General features: G+C 32.7%; 3 protein-coding genes across 3 annotated transcripts; all 3 read left to right on the forward strand.

Annotated features, from left to right (window-relative positions):
* Nucleotides 1-979: 979 nt before the first annotated feature.
* On the forward strand, nucleotides 980-6059 carry LOC142619622 (protein phosphatase inhibitor 2). Its single transcript, XM_075792783.1, has 6 exons — nucleotides 980-1085; nucleotides 2791-2852; nucleotides 4051-4163; nucleotides 4470-4646; nucleotides 5035-5244; nucleotides 5595-6059. The coding sequence occupies exons 2-6, from the start codon at nucleotides 2848-2850 to the stop codon at nucleotides 5612-5614; spliced, it is 525 nt and encodes a 174-aa protein (XP_075648898.1). The 5' UTR covers nucleotides 980-1085; nucleotides 2791-2847; the 3' UTR covers nucleotides 5615-6059.
* Nucleotides 6060-7201: 1142 nt separating this feature from the next.
* LOC142619621 (uncharacterized) lies at nucleotides 7202-8087 on the forward strand. The gene has a single exon (XM_075792782.1). The coding sequence runs from the start codon at nucleotides 7328-7330 to the stop codon at nucleotides 7940-7942; it is 615 nt and encodes a 204-aa protein (XP_075648897.1). The 5' UTR covers nucleotides 7202-7327; the 3' UTR covers nucleotides 7943-8087.
* A 7740-nt stretch (nucleotides 8088-15827) lies between these two features.
* On the forward strand, nucleotides 15828-17453 carry LOC142621001 (uncharacterized). Its single transcript, XM_075794320.1, has 3 exons — nucleotides 15828-16150; nucleotides 16523-16635; nucleotides 17218-17453. Exons 1-3 carry the CDS (start codon nucleotides 15937-15939, stop codon nucleotides 17233-17235), a joined length of 345 nt encoding a protein of 114 aa, XP_075650435.1. The 5' UTR covers nucleotides 15828-15936; the 3' UTR covers nucleotides 17236-17453.
* Nucleotides 17454-17901: the final 448 nt, after the last annotated feature.

Here is a 17901-nt window from a genome sequence, read left to right on the forward strand (position 1 = left end):
CAGACCGTCCATGGTCATCCACACCAGCAGTCGTCTAGAAGAAAGCACTAGGACGAGGCTAACGCCCATGGTTGTCCATAGATGAAAACACACCCGCAACACTCGTCCTAGGAAGGCTATCATCCCTGTCTAGAAGGGGTTCGTCCACAAGAGGACCCCTGGACGAGCCCTTTACACTTGAGAATTCCTGAGTACATTTCACCACTCTGCAACATATACATAACTTTCGGTGACCGTTATATGAGAAAATATAACTCCTAAACGGTTATGGAAGTTATCCTTGAACTCTCGTACCTCTTCAAATCCAGGGGAGGTTACAAGCCCAATAACTTTTCATAGAACACTATATAAACACTCATTCAGACCAGAAAAATGTACGCTTGATATTTTCCCAAAAAGTTGGAACTCCAAAAATATAGAGAGAAGACTAACTTTGCCATCGGGGGGTTCTTAGCCGGCAATCCCGGTCATCTTTGATCGCTTTTCTTTCTTTTCCAGGCCATCGAAGGAGCAAGCAGTTCTGTCAAGTCCGAAGCATCCAACCTACTGATTTTCTTCACATCATCAACATCCATAATATTTTAAGATATAGGATTTAAAGATCAGATCCTAAGATTTAGATCGTGATACTGATTTAGATAGGTGTTAATCATTCACCCAACATTACCCTAAATTTAGAGATGCACTAACTTAATCTTACACCACTCGAGAAATGATACGTCCAAAACATTTTCACTACAAATTATAAGTGGTTAGTTATTATAAGTTAAAATTTAAACTTATTATTGAGATTACTTTTTTTACCCCAATAATAACAATTTACCACTTCTCTCTACCCCACCCAAATTCCAATACCCATTCTATACGTCCAATAACAAATCAAACGAAGTTAACCGTCAAATCACTGTAAAACGAGGGGTAATCATGGAAAGCGGAAAAAAAAAAAAATCCAAAAACGTAAAGCAAAAAAAGAGGCGAACTTTCTTAATTCTTCTTATATCCAACTTTCCGCTCTTTTGATGGTTCGCTACTGCGCTCGCAATATCAATTTTTTTGAGTCTCATTATTCTCTCTCAAACCCAAAGGTAACAAACTTCAATTTCTCAATTCCTCTCTCTCTTTACTTTTTCTCTATTTACTTATTTTAATCTTACTTTACCATTTTTGCTCTAAGATTTTTCTATTTATTATTCTCCGTTTGATTCCCGGGAAACTGCGAGAAAATTAAAAATATCCAAAACTGAAAAATTTTCATTTTCATTTCTTAAAAAACATACAAAAACGAATATTATTTGACCGATTTACGATTGTTAAGTTTTATTTGCTTAGCATGTTGTTTATCTGTGCCTCTAATGATGGATCGCTGGATTTTAGGTCTTTTTGCTTTGGAATTTTTTAGTTACTTGAAAGTTGAAAATGGAATTGGATTTTGTGGAATTTGATTGTTGCTTGTAGGAGTAATTGTCAGGGAGTATTATTATGATTTGCAATTTTCTGTGAAATTTGATTTCTGTGGTTGATTTAGCGTTATTACAGGAATTGTACTTTGTGTGTTCAGTTGACTAGTTCATGGCTTTCCTTTTTTGTAAAAGGAGAAAGCTTAGTTACAAAATTGGTTGCAGTGCTTGCAAAATTTCTAAAAATTAAAGATCAATAGCTATGCCATTAAGTTTTTGTAGTTTGAAATTATACATAAAATATAAAGTTGTAGATCATATAGTAAATAATATCCAATTGACACAAAATTTAACAAGTTTATTAAGAGCGTAAACAACACGTAATTCAATGGTTAGATTTTCAAAATATATAATAATGTTTATTTTATTGAGTAATGTTGTAGTTTTTATGTTACAACCGATTTTGTAGCTAAATTTTGTCTTTTGTAAAAATTCAATTCTTAGGTTTCTACGTTTCGTCGTCTTGTTTCTGTTTGTATCATAAAAAGCGCGGTCTTACAATTGGATTTTGTATCTTGATTGAGTGTTTTAAGGAAATGGTGTGTAGGCTTCATAAGTTCAGATGCCATACTAAGATTTTGACTAAAATGCACTTTACGTCCTCCGAAGTTTTGGGTTGCTTCTAAATCGGCCTCTCTACCCTTCAAAACTTGTAATTTACATAATCGACTATTACAACGATGTCAATGTGCCACTTCTGTTATGGTCTGTTACATTTGTTCAGAACAGCGTTTTTATGTGGGTTAACAAAAACATTCTAATGGCTGTTAACAGAGGAATATATTGAGATTGTTCTAATACTCAACAGTATAAATTGCAAGTTTTCATAGTCAAGGGATCAATTTAGAAACATCTCTAAATTTAGGGGTGTAAATAGTATTTTACCCTATGATTTATGATACAAATTCCTTTCTGGTAGCTAGATTTAAGTGAGGATTGACAGTTCACCTTTATGCACACAGTCCATGAAAATTGTGTTGAGAGGTCATTTGGAAGGTGCATGTACTGAAATTCCTTATGTAATGATTTTGCTACATTTGTGTAAGCATTTCTAACCATTTTACTCATCAAAAGAAATGTTTGCGAATTACAGTTTCTCGCTTGTGTAAATGATTTAATGACACGTTAGGTGTAATTTTTTTTTTTCCTCGCATATATCATGTAGGGACAAGTTAAGACAGGCTTGACTATAATACCTATTGTATTCATTATTATGTTTCCTATCACCCATCTTTTATTTGGGTGCTCCTTCTATTTTAACCCTCCTCCCCCCCCCCCCCCTCTCTTTTGATGTTGAGAATGTATCTTGAAGCTTTGCATTTTTCTTTTCCAGTGAAGTTAAGTGATTGAGCTACTGTCTGCCACCTGAGGAGATCACCAGTTTAGCGAAATGAAGTAATTTACATATTTTCTTTATATATTTCTTTTCAATAGTTGTTTATGAGTTTATGCGTCTAAAATTTGTAAGAAAGGATTTTTGTTTTGCCTTTAGATATATTACTTTTGAAGATATTAATAAATCAATAAGTTAGTTATCTTGGACATTTTTAGAAATTAATTATGTTCATCAGATATTTACACATAAGAATTGCTCAGAAGTGCCAATCTTTGTTTTCTTCAGTAGATGACAGGGTGGATGTTAGAAGTTGAATATTATGGATGTTACAGGCAATCATTAATTTAGAGGAAAAGGCTGGGAAATTATTATAAATTATTTGTCATAAAAATGAGATTGGTTAATTACGACAGGATTTGAGAAATTAAATGATATAAGAGAAGTTAAGGGGTATTATTTATTGAGGACTACATGTGAGAAAGGACAATTCAGATGGTTTACTCATGCAGTGAAGACATCAATTTCAACAGGGTGTGCTCACTTAGTTGAAGTATGGGTGCCTAAGGAATCAGAGGAATGCTAAACACTATGGGTGTTCGTTCAACCCATTAACCCAACTCAACCTGATGCCACAGGTTGGTTTTTTATGGGTTGCTGGGTTGGGCTGGTTTTAAGGGTTTTCTTTTAAAGCTCAGGTTGGGTCTTGTTCGGGTTTGCCAGGTTTTCAACTCAAGTAATTGTCCCAACCCTCGCTATTAATAGTTTAAGAAAATAAATGTATCTTAAATTTGATTGATTTCGGATGTTAAGAGTTGGTTTAAATTTGTTAGTTTGATTCATTTTGTTAATTTGAGATATAGTTTTGATGAATTTGAAATTTCGGGCTCAATTGTTTAAATTGCAATCAGTTTTTGAATAATGTGACTAAATAGTTGAATGGAAGCACATGCCTTGATATGTTTTGAGTTTTCAAGGTAAAAGAAAGTATTGTATTGGGACTATTTGAAAATCAGCATAATTGTCCAAAGCTCCTACTGTAACTTTCTAGTGTCAGTTGCCATGGGCCTAATAAGTGCTGTGGGTGCAAGATCCTTTTTACCCATTCTCCATGTTGCTTTGGAATATTGGTTTGGTATCCCCTTTTTTTCTACAAGGTTCTATGAATTCTTTTTTATAGAGTTGGTGACTGTTCTATGCTTATGTATTTTTAATAGTTTAGTAGATATAACTTCATCCTTTTTCCCATCTGGATAACAGGGGGCGTGTAAGATGGGATGAGGATAATTTGGGGGAAATTGAAGCAAATAAACCTGTGAGGCAGAAAATCACTGAACCCAAGACACCATATCACCCTATGATTGATGATGACGGTGAGGAAAATTATATTTTGTTAGCCCTTTTGTAGATTCCTGCTAGACAGAATGTCTATTTGTATGCATGACTCATGTGCTTAGGGGAAAAATGTGCTTATTTTGATGTACTGATGCATTCATAAACTTTTCAGTTTGAGTAGTACCATATTGCCATTGTTTGCTGAAATGCAAGAACGCATAGAAAAGCTGACAATTTTACTTACTCAAAATATATTGAGTTGATTTTTACTGGTATCCTAGATTTTATGGCTGCTTTGAGAAAGTTTGTTTAAATTTCTTAACTGTGCTGTCTGGATTATGTAGAATCTATGTCTCCTATGCGGGGTAGCTTTGATGACTGTGTCGGTGACGCAATAAACGCAGAAGCAATACGTACTGCTTTGACTGATGTGGCTTCTTCAAGTAAAATTGACGGCCAGAAATCAGGTGGCTGGACATCGTCTGAGGATGAGGCAGAGGCTGCAGGACAGGATGATGAAGGTTTTCCTTTACGTGCTTCATTACAGTTTTCTCCTTATGCAGCCATTTTTACAACCTTCATTTTTAGATTTTTTTTTTTAGTTGGATCTATTTTATGTTGTAAATTGATTTTGATGTTCAAGGTATTCAAAGAGGGCCAGTACCTATATGGGTTTAGTGAAATAATGACCAAATAGATGAATTGAGTTGAAGTTGCGTACGTTTCACCTTCACCTCAAGTTGGACCTTCTTAAAAGGCATTTAAGTTAGGTCATCGGCAATGGAGTTGAAGTTTCCCCCACTCATTTTCCAGTCTATTGCTTGGTCTTAAACTAAATGGTTTGTTTTGCTTCTACATGCCAATTATGACATATATCCTCTGCTGTGCCTTTTTCTTGAAAATTTTCAGATTCTGAGAGCGATAGGAGTATGAGTTTTAGGGAGCACAGAAAAGCTCATTATGATGAATTTCTGAAAGTAAAAGAACTCCGGCGTAAAGGATCACTTATTGAGGATGAAGTTGATAAGGACGATGAGGGTCATGTAGAAAAGGACAGGAAATGTGATTCATCTTCATCATTAACTGCTGGTGTGAAGGAAATAGACATTGATAAACAAGGTACTGAAATTTTGCCTTGAAATCTTCTGCGCCTCCAGCTAATGCAGCTTAGATCAAGCCAATCAAGGATTAATAAAATTGACAATTATATTTACATTTCATTCGTGTTGTGGTTTTTTTGGTAAGAACTTATCACTGCTGCTATGTTTGCCAATGCTATTTGTGTTTAAATGTATCTCTTCCATTATGACATGGTTGTGCAACAAGACAATGTTCCTCAAACCATCATAAACTTTTTATTCTACAATTAGCAATTGTCATATTTTGTTAGTAATTACCAAACTCTGTGGCCTCAATGTTCGGACATTTTATTTCTGCTCAAGGCCCTGCCATTATGTATTTTGTTCCAGGGGGTGGTTCAGTGGACTAGGACAATTGACACAAGCGACAATTGCCACAAGCACCAACATCGTGAATTTGGTTTGTGCTCACTGCTTATTGACATTTTTCTGTGCTAGTCTCCACTAAATCCTCAAACTGCTTGTGGATGTATCCCAATTGATTTGAACAAAGGGCTTGTAATAGGTTCCTTTTTTTTTTTTTTTTTTTTTTTTTGTATTTTTCTAAATCCGTTGAGTTCTCTCTCTCTCTCTCTCCTTCTATAGCTGCAACTCATATCCTATCCTAAGAGAGGCTCTTTTCTAACTGTATTGGATCAAATGTAACGGATGTTTTAAGACAGGCTGAAGTCTGCCGTTTGTCCTCAAAAAAGATAGGCTGATTAGTCATCATGAATGAGTATGAAATCCAGACGCTGATGGGTATTGCTTAACCAGATTATTAATAGGAATTCCAAAATTACTTGTTTTTGAGGATCTTTCATTTCATAAATTGAATTGTTGTGCTTAACTGCTTATATGATTTAAAATAAAGCTAAGCATTACAATCTGCCTCTTTTTTTTTTTTGGAATTCTTTAGGGCCACCCATTCTTTCACCCAATTTTTTTTCCTGACTTCCCGGTTGAACCTTGTCAATTCTCTTTACTTTTTAGTTTTTAGGTATGCAAGGCAAGGTCATGGGTGTGCTGGATAATCATCTAAAAGTATCATCAGATAATTTAGGTTTAGTAGCGAGAACTGACAAGGTTAGAATGCATCCCTGCCTTCATTTCAGCGAATTTTGGTAATTGTCATAAAATAATCCATCCAATGCCCTAATGTGGGAGAGCTCATATTAAAGGGGTCTCTTGGTATAACTCTCTCCTCATGTGACACCCAGTTGTACAGATTCAGTTGCAGGCTACTCTGTGGAAGAGCAGCATCTTGGTTTGTCTCGCACTTAAAGACTTATACACTCTTTGCATACATCATGGGTAAATCATTTGTTAAATTGTGTACATTCTAAAAAAAAAGTGTATATCTGATAAGAAAGTGTATGAAACAATAATTTCCTTTCCATAAATCAGCCCAAAACGGCAGTGTTATAATCTATGGACTGGGCCAGGAGGGGCCTTCATGCTGAATCCTCTTTGTATGCCCCTGGGCCCTGGCTCTATTCCTTACCATAAATGATAAGAGCAAAACTGATGCGTTCATAAACATTATATGCTAGTTGGAAACAAAAGGTCTTCTGTTCTGAGGTCTGCTTGTGTCTGCCTTCAACAAACATCTATATAAGATTATAGACAGTATCTTCTCTTGTATCTCTCTCTCTCTCTCTGTTCTAGCTGTGTCTACTGTCTAGGTGTCCTGGCTCACTTCGTCTTTGTCTCTTTGACATGATATGACATGACCACTCCCCTAAATCCAAACAACCACCAATGGCCTCCTTAATCCTTTATCCCTCTCTGCGGGCCCGGTGGATTGTCGACCTTCCCATGCTATCTGCAACGTGCACGATCCTATGGTGGTAATGTTCTCTTACTTTTACGGCCCAGCCAGGCCCAGAACCATGCCACTCTCACCAGTCACTCTTTTTAAGTCCTAAGTTCACTCTTTTGCAACTTATTATGGTAGTAATACAGGTAACAAAAATTTACAATAAATTTTATAATAGTATCACATTAACACACCACACCATATCACACCACATACCCAACTCACACAACTCCTAACCGAAAAGGCCTTTTGCCAATCGTTCAAAATGGTCTCCAAGGACACATCAATGGCCTCCCTAGCCACCCAAATATGCACCCACATATCCTCAATCTTCACCAAACCCACACACCCATACCCACAACCCTTAGACCTCATGGTAACTGAGCTCATCGCCACATCATCCCAAAAGGGCCGTGTCTTCCTCTACGGAGTGGGCCGAGAGGGCCTGATGCTAAAAGCCCTTTGCATGCGCCTAGCCCACTTGGGCCTGTCGGCCCACTTAGTCTTCGACATGACAACTCCGCCTATATCCGCCACCGACCTCCTCATAGCCTCTGCTGGGCCTGGAGGATTCTCCACCGTCGATGCCATATGCCACGTGGCGAGATCCAACGGCGCCAGAGTCCTGCTCCTAACGGCCCAGCCCGAGACTGGTTCGTGCGTTAAGCACGCTAGCGTGGTCTGTTACGTTCCAGCGCAAACCATGGCGGATGATGTGGAGGATGCGGGTGACGTGGCGAAATCTAGGCCGTTGCTTCCTATGGGGAGTGTGTATGAGGGGGCTTTGTTTGTGTTGTTTGAGATGGTGGTATATAAGTTGGGTGAGGTCTTGGGTGAGAGCACTGAAGCCGTCCGATCACGCCACACCAATCTAGAATGAGAGTATAGGGTCTGTTTGTTTGGCTGAGCTCTATGCTTTTTAGTTTGGCCATTTTGGCTGTATGGATAATGTATGGAAAAGAACAATCTCTGTAGTTTTCTAAAATAATAATAATAATAATAATAATAGCTAGCTTTCATTTTTCTATAGCTTGCCTAATTTTTCCTTTTTCTTTTTTTGTTTATGGTTGCATAAATATCTTCTTTTTGTTGTTGTTGTTGATAGGTTTGCATAAATATCTTTCCTTTTGAATTTCGGCATTATTCAAAGGTGGTATACTGAATCACTGATATTTGATAATTTCTTACATTTAAAAAAAAAAAATTATTTAGAGAACTTATTCTAAATCACTCAAAAGAATTTTGACTGATTTATGGAACTGGATTTGACACCTACTCGAGTGTTCACTGTTCCATTAGTGTTGCAGTATTGGGTCATTGGGTAAAGGCTAAAAGTTACTTCCATTTGTTGTAACACGATTCAAATAACCTGATGGGCCATAGTGACTACAGGGGTGTCCAAAGGCCAAGTCAAGTCAGGTCGAGGCTCAACCTGACACTCAACTTGTCCATGTCGAGTGGAGGAGGCAATAAGATAAGCCACCGTCAACTGTGTATAAACAATGGTTGTTAGGGTGTCATTCGAAACTAGCTAAAGAGAATAGCAATTGTAGATTCAACATTAAAATGATGACAGATAAACAGACAGATAGGGAGAGGTGGCCAAATTTGAACAAAAGATCTCACCGGAAATGAAGGTATTGAAAAATGGATGGAATGAAGAGATAGTTTTTGAAGCAACCAAACCAGCCTAAACTAAACTGTTCAAATCTTGACAGCCGGTTGGTCCAAGTCAAGTTCGCTAGTTAGTTTTGAAATGTTAGAGCATGTTTGGTACATGTGTTTAAATAACTGTTTTTAATTTTTGAATAACATTATACGTATTTTAACACTTTTTTAACATACGTATTTTTAAAAAAATTAAAATTATTGTTTAAATAGACATACCACTCTTACTTTTTTTTTTAATAAGAAAGAGAAGGTATGTAGAGTGAGATTGGACCACTCTCACAGACAGGCCAGCCTCACATAGCACATGAGATAACTGACAGGTGGGCTCATAAATGTGGAGTCCATCTATTAATGAGAAAGTGGTCTCATGCACTTGATGCACGAAAGATCTTTTCGTAGATGGTTATCTCGAGGACCTAACACTAACAGAACAGTAAGAGCCAATGAAATATTTGACAATAAAATAAGCATCCTCTTAGTAAAAATAATTGACGTACAAGGATATTTTGCATGCCCATAGTAATGGGTACTTTAGTCCACAGGTAATTATATATTTGACCTTTCTGCAAGTCGTCCTCCTACGAGTTATTACAAATTTAGTAATGGGGGAGGATGAGTTGCAAAAGGTCAGTAATTAGAGCCACAATGAGAAAGTAGTGATTGTTTCTATTTTGTTCCGTGGCCTTTAGCATGCACGGGCTAGAATTGAAAAGTAATTTTTAAGTACTCCTAAAGTGAATAGTGTGATTTATTTACTAAATTTATGGTGGGTTCATCATAAATACAAAAAAAAAAAATTCATTTCACTATACTCCGAAACAGGGACGGAGGCATTAATTGACCAGGGGGGGCAATGGCCCCCCTAAATTTTTTTTAAAATATATTAGTATATATATATATATATATGCAATAATTTTAGCAATTTTATTCTATAAAATTCTATTTTGTCCCCTTAACAATATTATTGATTCTTTTTAGATTAATGTTACAATTACAAACTTATCTACAATATTTTTATAAATTGTTGAGGTACAAATTCTTATTTGTTCGCATCTGGGCATATTACTTGCATCACTTTTTTACTTACCAATAATCATTCACTATATCAGCAATATACCTCTAGCACTTTCCTCATTTTTAAGGCCACTAAAAAATTTATAGATCTAAAATCTAAAACAACATATATTAGCCCAAAAACATTTGTGCAACAACAAAAATCACTAATCGTAAAGCTAAAAAAAATTAAGTCCAATTAACCAATTTTACTCAAACAAAACTGGCCCTTTAAAAATGTTTAAATAGAATAATTTTGTCTTTCCCTAGTAAATGCACACATTAAAAACTCAAAAAAAAAAAAAAAAACTAAGAAGTAGCTGAAATAGAGGTCAGAGTTGCCCCCCTTAACTTAAAGTCCTGGCTCCGTCCCTGCTCCGAAAGTATATAAATATTTTCTAAGATTAAGTAGAAGTAGACGTACAATGACACAATTCACAGACACAAAAGCAAGCAAGCATTGAAGAGAGAGAGCCCTGTAAAAACTACCAAAAGAACCAAAAATTACAGCCCATTTATAGACGTTTGTGTGTGTGTTTTTTTAATATGTTTATTTAGAGCAAAAAATAATTATATGTATATATAATTTATTTTATATATCGTCTAGAAGTTAAAAACAATTTCTTTTATAAGTTAAGAGCACATTTTCTTGTTGAGAGAGTTTCAACTTTCAACTACATTGGCCCACATGCTGTATATCTCTTTGTGACTTTTATGTTTTTAGGTAACATCTGAAATATCAATACCAAATAAAAGTGTACTTGAAGAACTCTTAAATAGCCAAAACAACCGGATATGTTCCGGTATTGATATTTTATCCGGTACTTATCAAGATATTTGTTAATAATTTAATGTAAAACTCATAAGTCATAACATGCCACGTGACATTAGAAGGGGGAAAATAATGAAAAAAATGAGAAAGACATCCTTTTTAGTTGGCACGACACACAACTTGTAATACCTCACTTTTGTTATGCACTGTTTAAAAATTTTTTTAGGGAGAATTTTAACTTATAACATCTGCTCTTATGATAGTTTAATTGAACTCCAAATCTCTTATTCAAAAATTAAAGATTTTATCAGTTGGGTTAACTGAAACCTACTATTATTTGATATTTTCTATTCTCAATAATAATATAGTTATATTTACAAATGGCTCTCAAGGGAAATAACACTTGGCTTCTCAAAATCTATTATATGTTTATATTCCTGCTAGTGTAAATATATTGATAGAAAATATTCAAACAATTTTAATTCATAACCCTTCTAAAATATATGTTACTCAAAAGAAATAGAAAAATATAACCCTTCTAAAATATGAAACAGAAAAATATGATACTTTAATAATACCTTTCAAACTTTGGTTCCTTTCTTACGATGTTATTTTGTGTTAGTTGTTTTGGTCACATCTATATGATTTAGTATTGATTTAATCACAATTTTGGTCGAGTATAATGTTAGTAATTTATTGAATAAATTAAGTGTACGTTTCGTATGATATTACATACCCATTGTGAACGTGCCTTATGATTTGAGAAATACCACACTTATATAATTATCTATTACATCTAAAAAATCCAAAAAATATATAAAATAATTATTTAATATTTTCAAACACATAATTGCATCACATACTTATTGGCTTATAGCTTATAAATCAAATGAATTCCAATATTAATATTCCAAGAGTGATATAGGAAAGTGATATGATTAAGTCAATATTAAATTATATGGTGAGATAAGAAAATAGCTCGTTGAAAGGATGTACATATATTCTAATTTCTTAAAAATATTTTATTATTATTATTTTTTGGAAGAAAGCTGATAGTTTTATTAAGAAACAAAATCTAAGTTGGCTTGAATTACGGCTAATAGGTAGGGGTGTCAATTTGGGTTAGCGTGTCGGGTTCGTGTCGTGTCGAGGTAGGGGTATTTGACTAAATGGCTCAACCCTAACCCAACCCATTTAATAATCGTGTCATGATCCTTCAACCCTAACCCGACCTGTTAATTAGGCGGGTTGACCTGACCCAACTCATTTGACACGCTTAATAAACGAGTTGTGTTGGGTTGGCACGAATGTAACACAACCCATTTAAACCTGCATAATATTAAATATAACATCCATTTAAAAATAAATTTTTTTACATCCCAAAAGTAGTGCATACACTTCAAGTCTTTAACCCACATTCAAAATAATATAGTTCAACGAAAATATAACATTCATCTAGAAATAAGTTCTTTACATTCCAAAAGAAGTACATACACTTCAGAGAGAGAGAGAGAGAGAGAGAGAGATAACCGGTTTGAGAGTTGACACTTTGAGTTTGAGAATTGGGCTTGAGGAGAGTAGGATGGCTGGAAAAAAAAAAAAAAAAGAATAGAAAAAACAGATATTTATAAGAAGGTTTAGAGATTTAGGGTTTGTAAAGTTTCAATTTCCAATTATATCATTTGTAAATTTTTCTAATTACTTACTTTTCTTTTTAAATTTAAAATATATCTTGGATATAAAAGGTATTTGACAAATTTAAAATAAAAAGAATATTTATTTGCTATACGAGTTAAACGGGTTGTATTAAGTGGGTCATTTCGGGTTGACACAAATAAATTAACGTGTCAAACGTGTCTATTGCGGGTTACATGGGTTGACCCGTTTATGACACGTTTCTTATCATGTCGCTTTCGGGTCAACCCGTTTATGACCCAAACCCATTAAGGCCCAACCCTAACCCGAAAAAACTCGTGTCGGGTTCGTGTCATATTCGCGGGTTGGGTCGAACATTGACACCCCTACTAATAGGTGTGTATGGTGAAACATTTTCTATCCAGACCTTAAAATTTGTGACATATACAGCATGTCGAGTAAGGTTATGAGTTACAGAATTACCTTTCCCATCTAACATGATAAAAAAAGATATTATGGAAATATCTTACCTTAATTCTAGCTTCCAGAATCAATGTTATTAAAGAAATACATAAAAAAAAAACATATTATACATTAATATATCTTTTAATTCAATGTGGTTTCTTTTGTTAAGGTGGCACTCATTAAAGAGATTTCAAAATGATCTCATTCACAATGAAAAATAACAAAAAAAAAAAAAAATATATATATATATATATATATATATATATATATATATATATATATAAATATAAGCTAAATACTCTCCCTGTCTCATTTTGTTTGTCCTGTTTGAAAAGTTAAATTTTTTAAAGGAACATCATTTATTGTCTTGTCTGCTTTATAAAAATGTATAAGTTTACAAAACTACCCTTAAATAAATTTATCAAGTTTTTTTAAAAAAGAGTTATTTTTAATGAGGCAACTAAAAATGTGCATTTTTAGTTAGTTTTCTTTCAAATAGTTTTGAAAATAAAGTAGGGGTATAATAGGAATATTAGTAAACTAATAACTTTTATTTTTAAAAACAAGACAATATTTTGAGAGATCCCAAAATAGAATAAATGACAAACAAAGTGAGACGAACTGAGTAGTAAATTTGATTAACACACTCTAAGATTTAGATAAATGTAGACTAGATCTAAGATTTTTTTTTTCAAAACTTACTAATTTGGTCTATAAAGCCAACTTAGTTATTAAAAACTGTTAGGTCAGTTAATCATTTTTCTCAACTGTCTTAGAAACTAAGTTGGCTTTAATGACTAAGGGCCTGTTTGACACCCTAGTTTTAACACACAACTACACATTTTAAACAACATTACACACAAAATATGATTAAGTTGTGATCCAATATTAATATTCCAAGAGTAATAGATGAAAGTGATGTAATTATTTCTCAAAAAAGAAGAAGAAGAAGAAGAAGAAGATAATATTAAATTGTACGGTGAGATAGGACATGGTGTACATATATTCTAATTTCTTAAAAAAAATTATTTTAACCATTTCAATGTTATTAAAGAAATCCATAATAAACATTTTTATAAAGTAATAATCGTTTAATTCAATATGATTTCTTTCTCAAAAAGGTTTTTTTTTTTTTTTTGGTTACCGTGGCACTCATTAAAGTTGATTTTAGTGATCAAAATGGTTTATTTTAAAAAATCTTAAAACTTGACTAATATTAGCCCAAACCATATAATACGTTAACAAAATTTAAAATAATTATAAAATTATACCTTAATAAGTTAATGTCGACGGAAATGAATAAAGAGAGGGTGGTGGGTTGTGATCGAATATTCTGATTGGGACAAAAAGGTAAGTAACATGTGAGAAACGTGTGATACAATGCATGGAATTAACATCCTTTTTTGGACTTTGACAAACAAAAGGGGGTCCATCTAAAAAAAAAAAAAAACAAAGGGAGACATTTTTCGTAAATACGTGCAAACTTAGAGGTCATAGACATAATGGAAGCAGAAAAAATCAAAAATCCCCACACCTCTGGATTCGGATACTTAAAAATATGGGTCAACATCAGATAACATCAGATATTTTGTTAGTATTTTTATTTCTCATTCTTCGGACCGATACTTCTTTGCCTATCCAAAAATATCTCTCAGTTCACGGAAAACTCGAATTTTCTTAAGCTTTCAGATATTTTCACCCCATTCCATTCTTAGCCTTAGCCTCTCGACTACAATAACAGCTTTCATACTCGCTCTTTCACCACACACATCCTTCCAAAAAAATGAACCCAATATTTCGAAGAATAACATGCTCTCTATTTCTTTCCAGTTTCTAATTGTTTTTGTTTATATATATATATATATATATATATATATGAATAAAAAAATCTTTAAGCCAATGAAATTTACCTCACAAGTTAAGAACAATTTTTGAAAATTATTCTAATTAAGTCCAAAGTTACACACAAAAATTCCCATTAGTTATACTAAAAGAGGGAGGAAAAATTAAAGTAATTTCCACCTAAAAAGTTGTATTAAAAAAATTATGAATAACATGATTTTTTTTGTCGATCCGAATAAAACATGTATAATCTATATATAAAACTAAAACTATTTGACTTTTGGTTGACCTTGAAATATTGTATCAAGTAAGTTTTTCAAACCTCACAATTGTATACAATTATTCTAATATTTTTTTAATTGAATTTAAATTATTTTCTATATTTTTTTCTCGAAAAAGATATTTTATATATTTAAACCGCCCAATAGAACCTTGGTACATTATATTTTCCTTAAATAGTAGTGTACATGTATATGTATCGAAACATATCAATCTTGATATTTATTAAAGTGGCTAAATAGTAGAATGTATAATCTCATATATTAACAATCCTAATAAATTACTATAGATAAAATTATAATTTCATATACAAAAATAATCATAATAAATAGATATTAATAACCATCTTATTTATAAAATTTCATATTAAAAAATTTAAAAGATAAAATTCAATATTAGGTTGAAACTTTCTCGTGTTTTGCATGAGTTGCCAATTAATAATATATATAAAACTGAAAACATTTAACTTTGGCTGATCTCATATTATGTCGCATAAGCTTTAAAAACGAAGAAAATTGACACATCATTTTTTAATATATATTATTTAAACGAATGGAAATTTTGTTTTATATTTAAAGTTTAAACCCTTTATTGCAATCTTAGTAAATCATATTTTATTTAATTAAATAGTAAATATAATTTCATATATAAGTACAATCATAATATATAGTTTCATACATAATCATAATTATTATAAACGTACATTTATAATTATCAAATTTCTTATTTAGATTAAAAAATAGAAGAAAAGAAATATATATATATATATATATTATGCTGAATTTAGTCATATTAAGAAAGAAAATTAACTATCTTATATATTTTTTTAAAAATAATAATTATCCTTATAAGGAAGTTAGTGTATTGTGATTTAATTATTAAAAAAAAAAACAACAACAAAAAGAGACAGTTGAGACATAACACCTAATAACACATGGTCCACAAAGGCAGCGAGTACATATTCCCAATACTCTCATTTCAAATAAGCACTGAGCACTTCTTCTATACCTCTCCAAAAAAACCACCCTGACCTGCGTGCCCTATAAAAAAGTCTCCTGTGAAAATTTTACAAACACAAATCATAAAACAATAACAAAGCAAGCCCACCTTGCACTCTGTTTCTCTCTACAAAACCCAAATATTAGTTTAACATAGCCATGGATTCGAGCTCTAAAACTGAGTCCTGGACCAACGAGAAGCACTTCCACTTTCTAAACTCCATGGAGGCCTCGTTTGTGCGTACAATGTTTGACAACAACAACTACTACAACAACAACGATCCAATTCTCCGTCTAGATCGGTATTTACCAGACAGTTCTGACTCGACCTTAGATTTGAAAAAACACAGAAATAAAAAGCTTGTTTATAAAGGTAAATATATGTTACTGGTGTAGTAATGGGTACTGTGTATAAATCTCTAGCTCATAACGTACAATTGGCTAAAAAGACTTTGTTTTAGTGCACATTTTTTTGTTAATGCATTCTCTATTTTTGGCTAAAAATAATGAACTTTGCTTCAATAATAACGTATGTAAGTGATTAATATTCGAGTTTTGATTCAACCTAAACATACTAACCTAGAGAAATATTTGTATATTCTCGAATATGCCTTTGAGATATTTGTGGTGACATTATAATGCCACTTTTCTTTTTTTCTTTTTGGGGTGTACTTTTGGAGCTCTTTTGAGCTTGAGTTGAACTTGATCATGTGTAAATGATAAATCTTCGTTTTGTATTTTGTAGGAGTTGGTGATATGGGCAATAATGTTAAGGGTGCTAGAGCCAAACTGTATGGCAAGACTGACAAGAGAGCAAGGAGAGTATCATCTCAGCCATCCATTCCACCACAAGATCAGGTAAATTTAACTATACATTTGTGCAATATACATGATCAAATTTGGGGTGGTAGTGATAAAATGTTTAAACTGACCCTTCTCAAAGTCTCAATTCTCAACGACCAAGTTCCTCTCTTTTCTTTTGTCTTTTTTCTTTTAAGATCTTTGTGAGATGATATTTGGCTGACTTTGAAAAACAATATGCTTATATGCCCATCAAGCATCAACCTCTCTTTAATTTTTGTTTATGTACCTTTGCTATATAAATATTTATTAGGTGGACTATACCTTTTGTTTTCTTATTTATTAGTTTTTTTTTTTTATTTTTAAAAAGGGGTTGGTTGAATAATGGAGTTTGATAGCTTGATATTTAAGAGTTGTGCTGGTACCAAGTAATTGGACACCATTTTGTGCTATAATTTGCAATATGATAAGTTGTAATTGATAAAATTTTGTTAGTATATCATGTTAAAACACATCTTTATCGATTACAATTCGCCGCATGACGAGTTATGGTTGTGGCATAAAATTGTGCCCAATTATGTTGTAATATCATAATTCGACCTTTAATAGTCTGATTAAATATTTTTGATGTCCCCACAGGTGGTACCACATCTTTAAAGTAGAAGAACAGGCTGTGATAAAGATTAGAGAGGGACCCCCATACCATAGCGTATCAATTGCACCTGTCAGCTATGAATTGAGAAAAGATTCTTCATTGTAGTGAAAATTTATTTTCTTGTAATTTATTTTAATTTTAAATTTTTTTTTTAAAGTGTCTTTCAATTTTTAGTTTTTTCAATTAATATGGGTGTAGTAATTGGAGGAAGATGAGTAGATGACCATGTTAGTGAGAGTTACACAAGATCGAATGTAGTGCTAAAATGACCAAGTTAGCCTATTTATTATTAAAATATTCTTGATTGAAGATAAAGTTCATTTAGATGTGAATTTTTTTTTTTTTTGAGAAACAGATGAATTTCTTTTTAACTTTATAAGGATGCTTTAGGTTGCGTTGGTATGGTAGTTTAATAATATATTTTTAATTTTTAAATAATATTACACGTATTTTTACTCACTTTTGTACTTACACATTTTAAAAAAATACAAACAAGAACTACTTGTAAAGCAATAATTTATGAAGGCTTTAGTAATAATTTATGTGAGATATTTTGGTTTTTGGGAGGTTTTGGAAGTTAGATTTTTGTAGTTACAGTTGTCTTCCATTATTGTATATATAGTAGATATAAATTAATATAATATGGTGAAAGATTGTACTATAAGGGG

The sequence above is a fragment of the Castanea sativa genome, chromosome 12 (assembly GCF_040712315.1).
Source record: "Castanea sativa cultivar Marrone di Chiusa Pesio chromosome 12, ASM4071231v1".
NCBI lineage: Eukaryota > Viridiplantae > Streptophyta > Magnoliopsida > Fagales > Fagaceae > Castanea > Castanea sativa.

Coding starts and splice junctions, on each gene's coding strand:
- LOC142621001 (XM_075794320.1), top strand. CDS start 15,937: ATGGATTCGAGCTCTAAAACTGAGTCCTGGACCAACGAGAAGCACTTC. Junction 16,151..16,522: donor TAAAAAGCTTGTTTATAAAG/GTAAATATATGT, acceptor TGTATTTTGTAG/GAGTTGGTGATATGGGCAAT.
- LOC142619622 (XM_075792783.1), top strand. Junction 4,164..4,469: donor CCCTATGATTGATGATGACG/GTGAGGAAAATT, acceptor TGGATTATGTAG/AATCTATGTCTCCTATGCGG. Junction 5,245..5,594: donor AATAGACATTGATAAACAAG/GTACTGAAATTT, acceptor ATTTTGTTCCAG/GGGGTGGTTCAGTGGACTAG.
- LOC142619621 (XM_075792782.1), top strand. CDS start 7,328: ATGGTCTCCAAGGACACATCAATGGCCTCCCTAGCCACCCAAATATGC.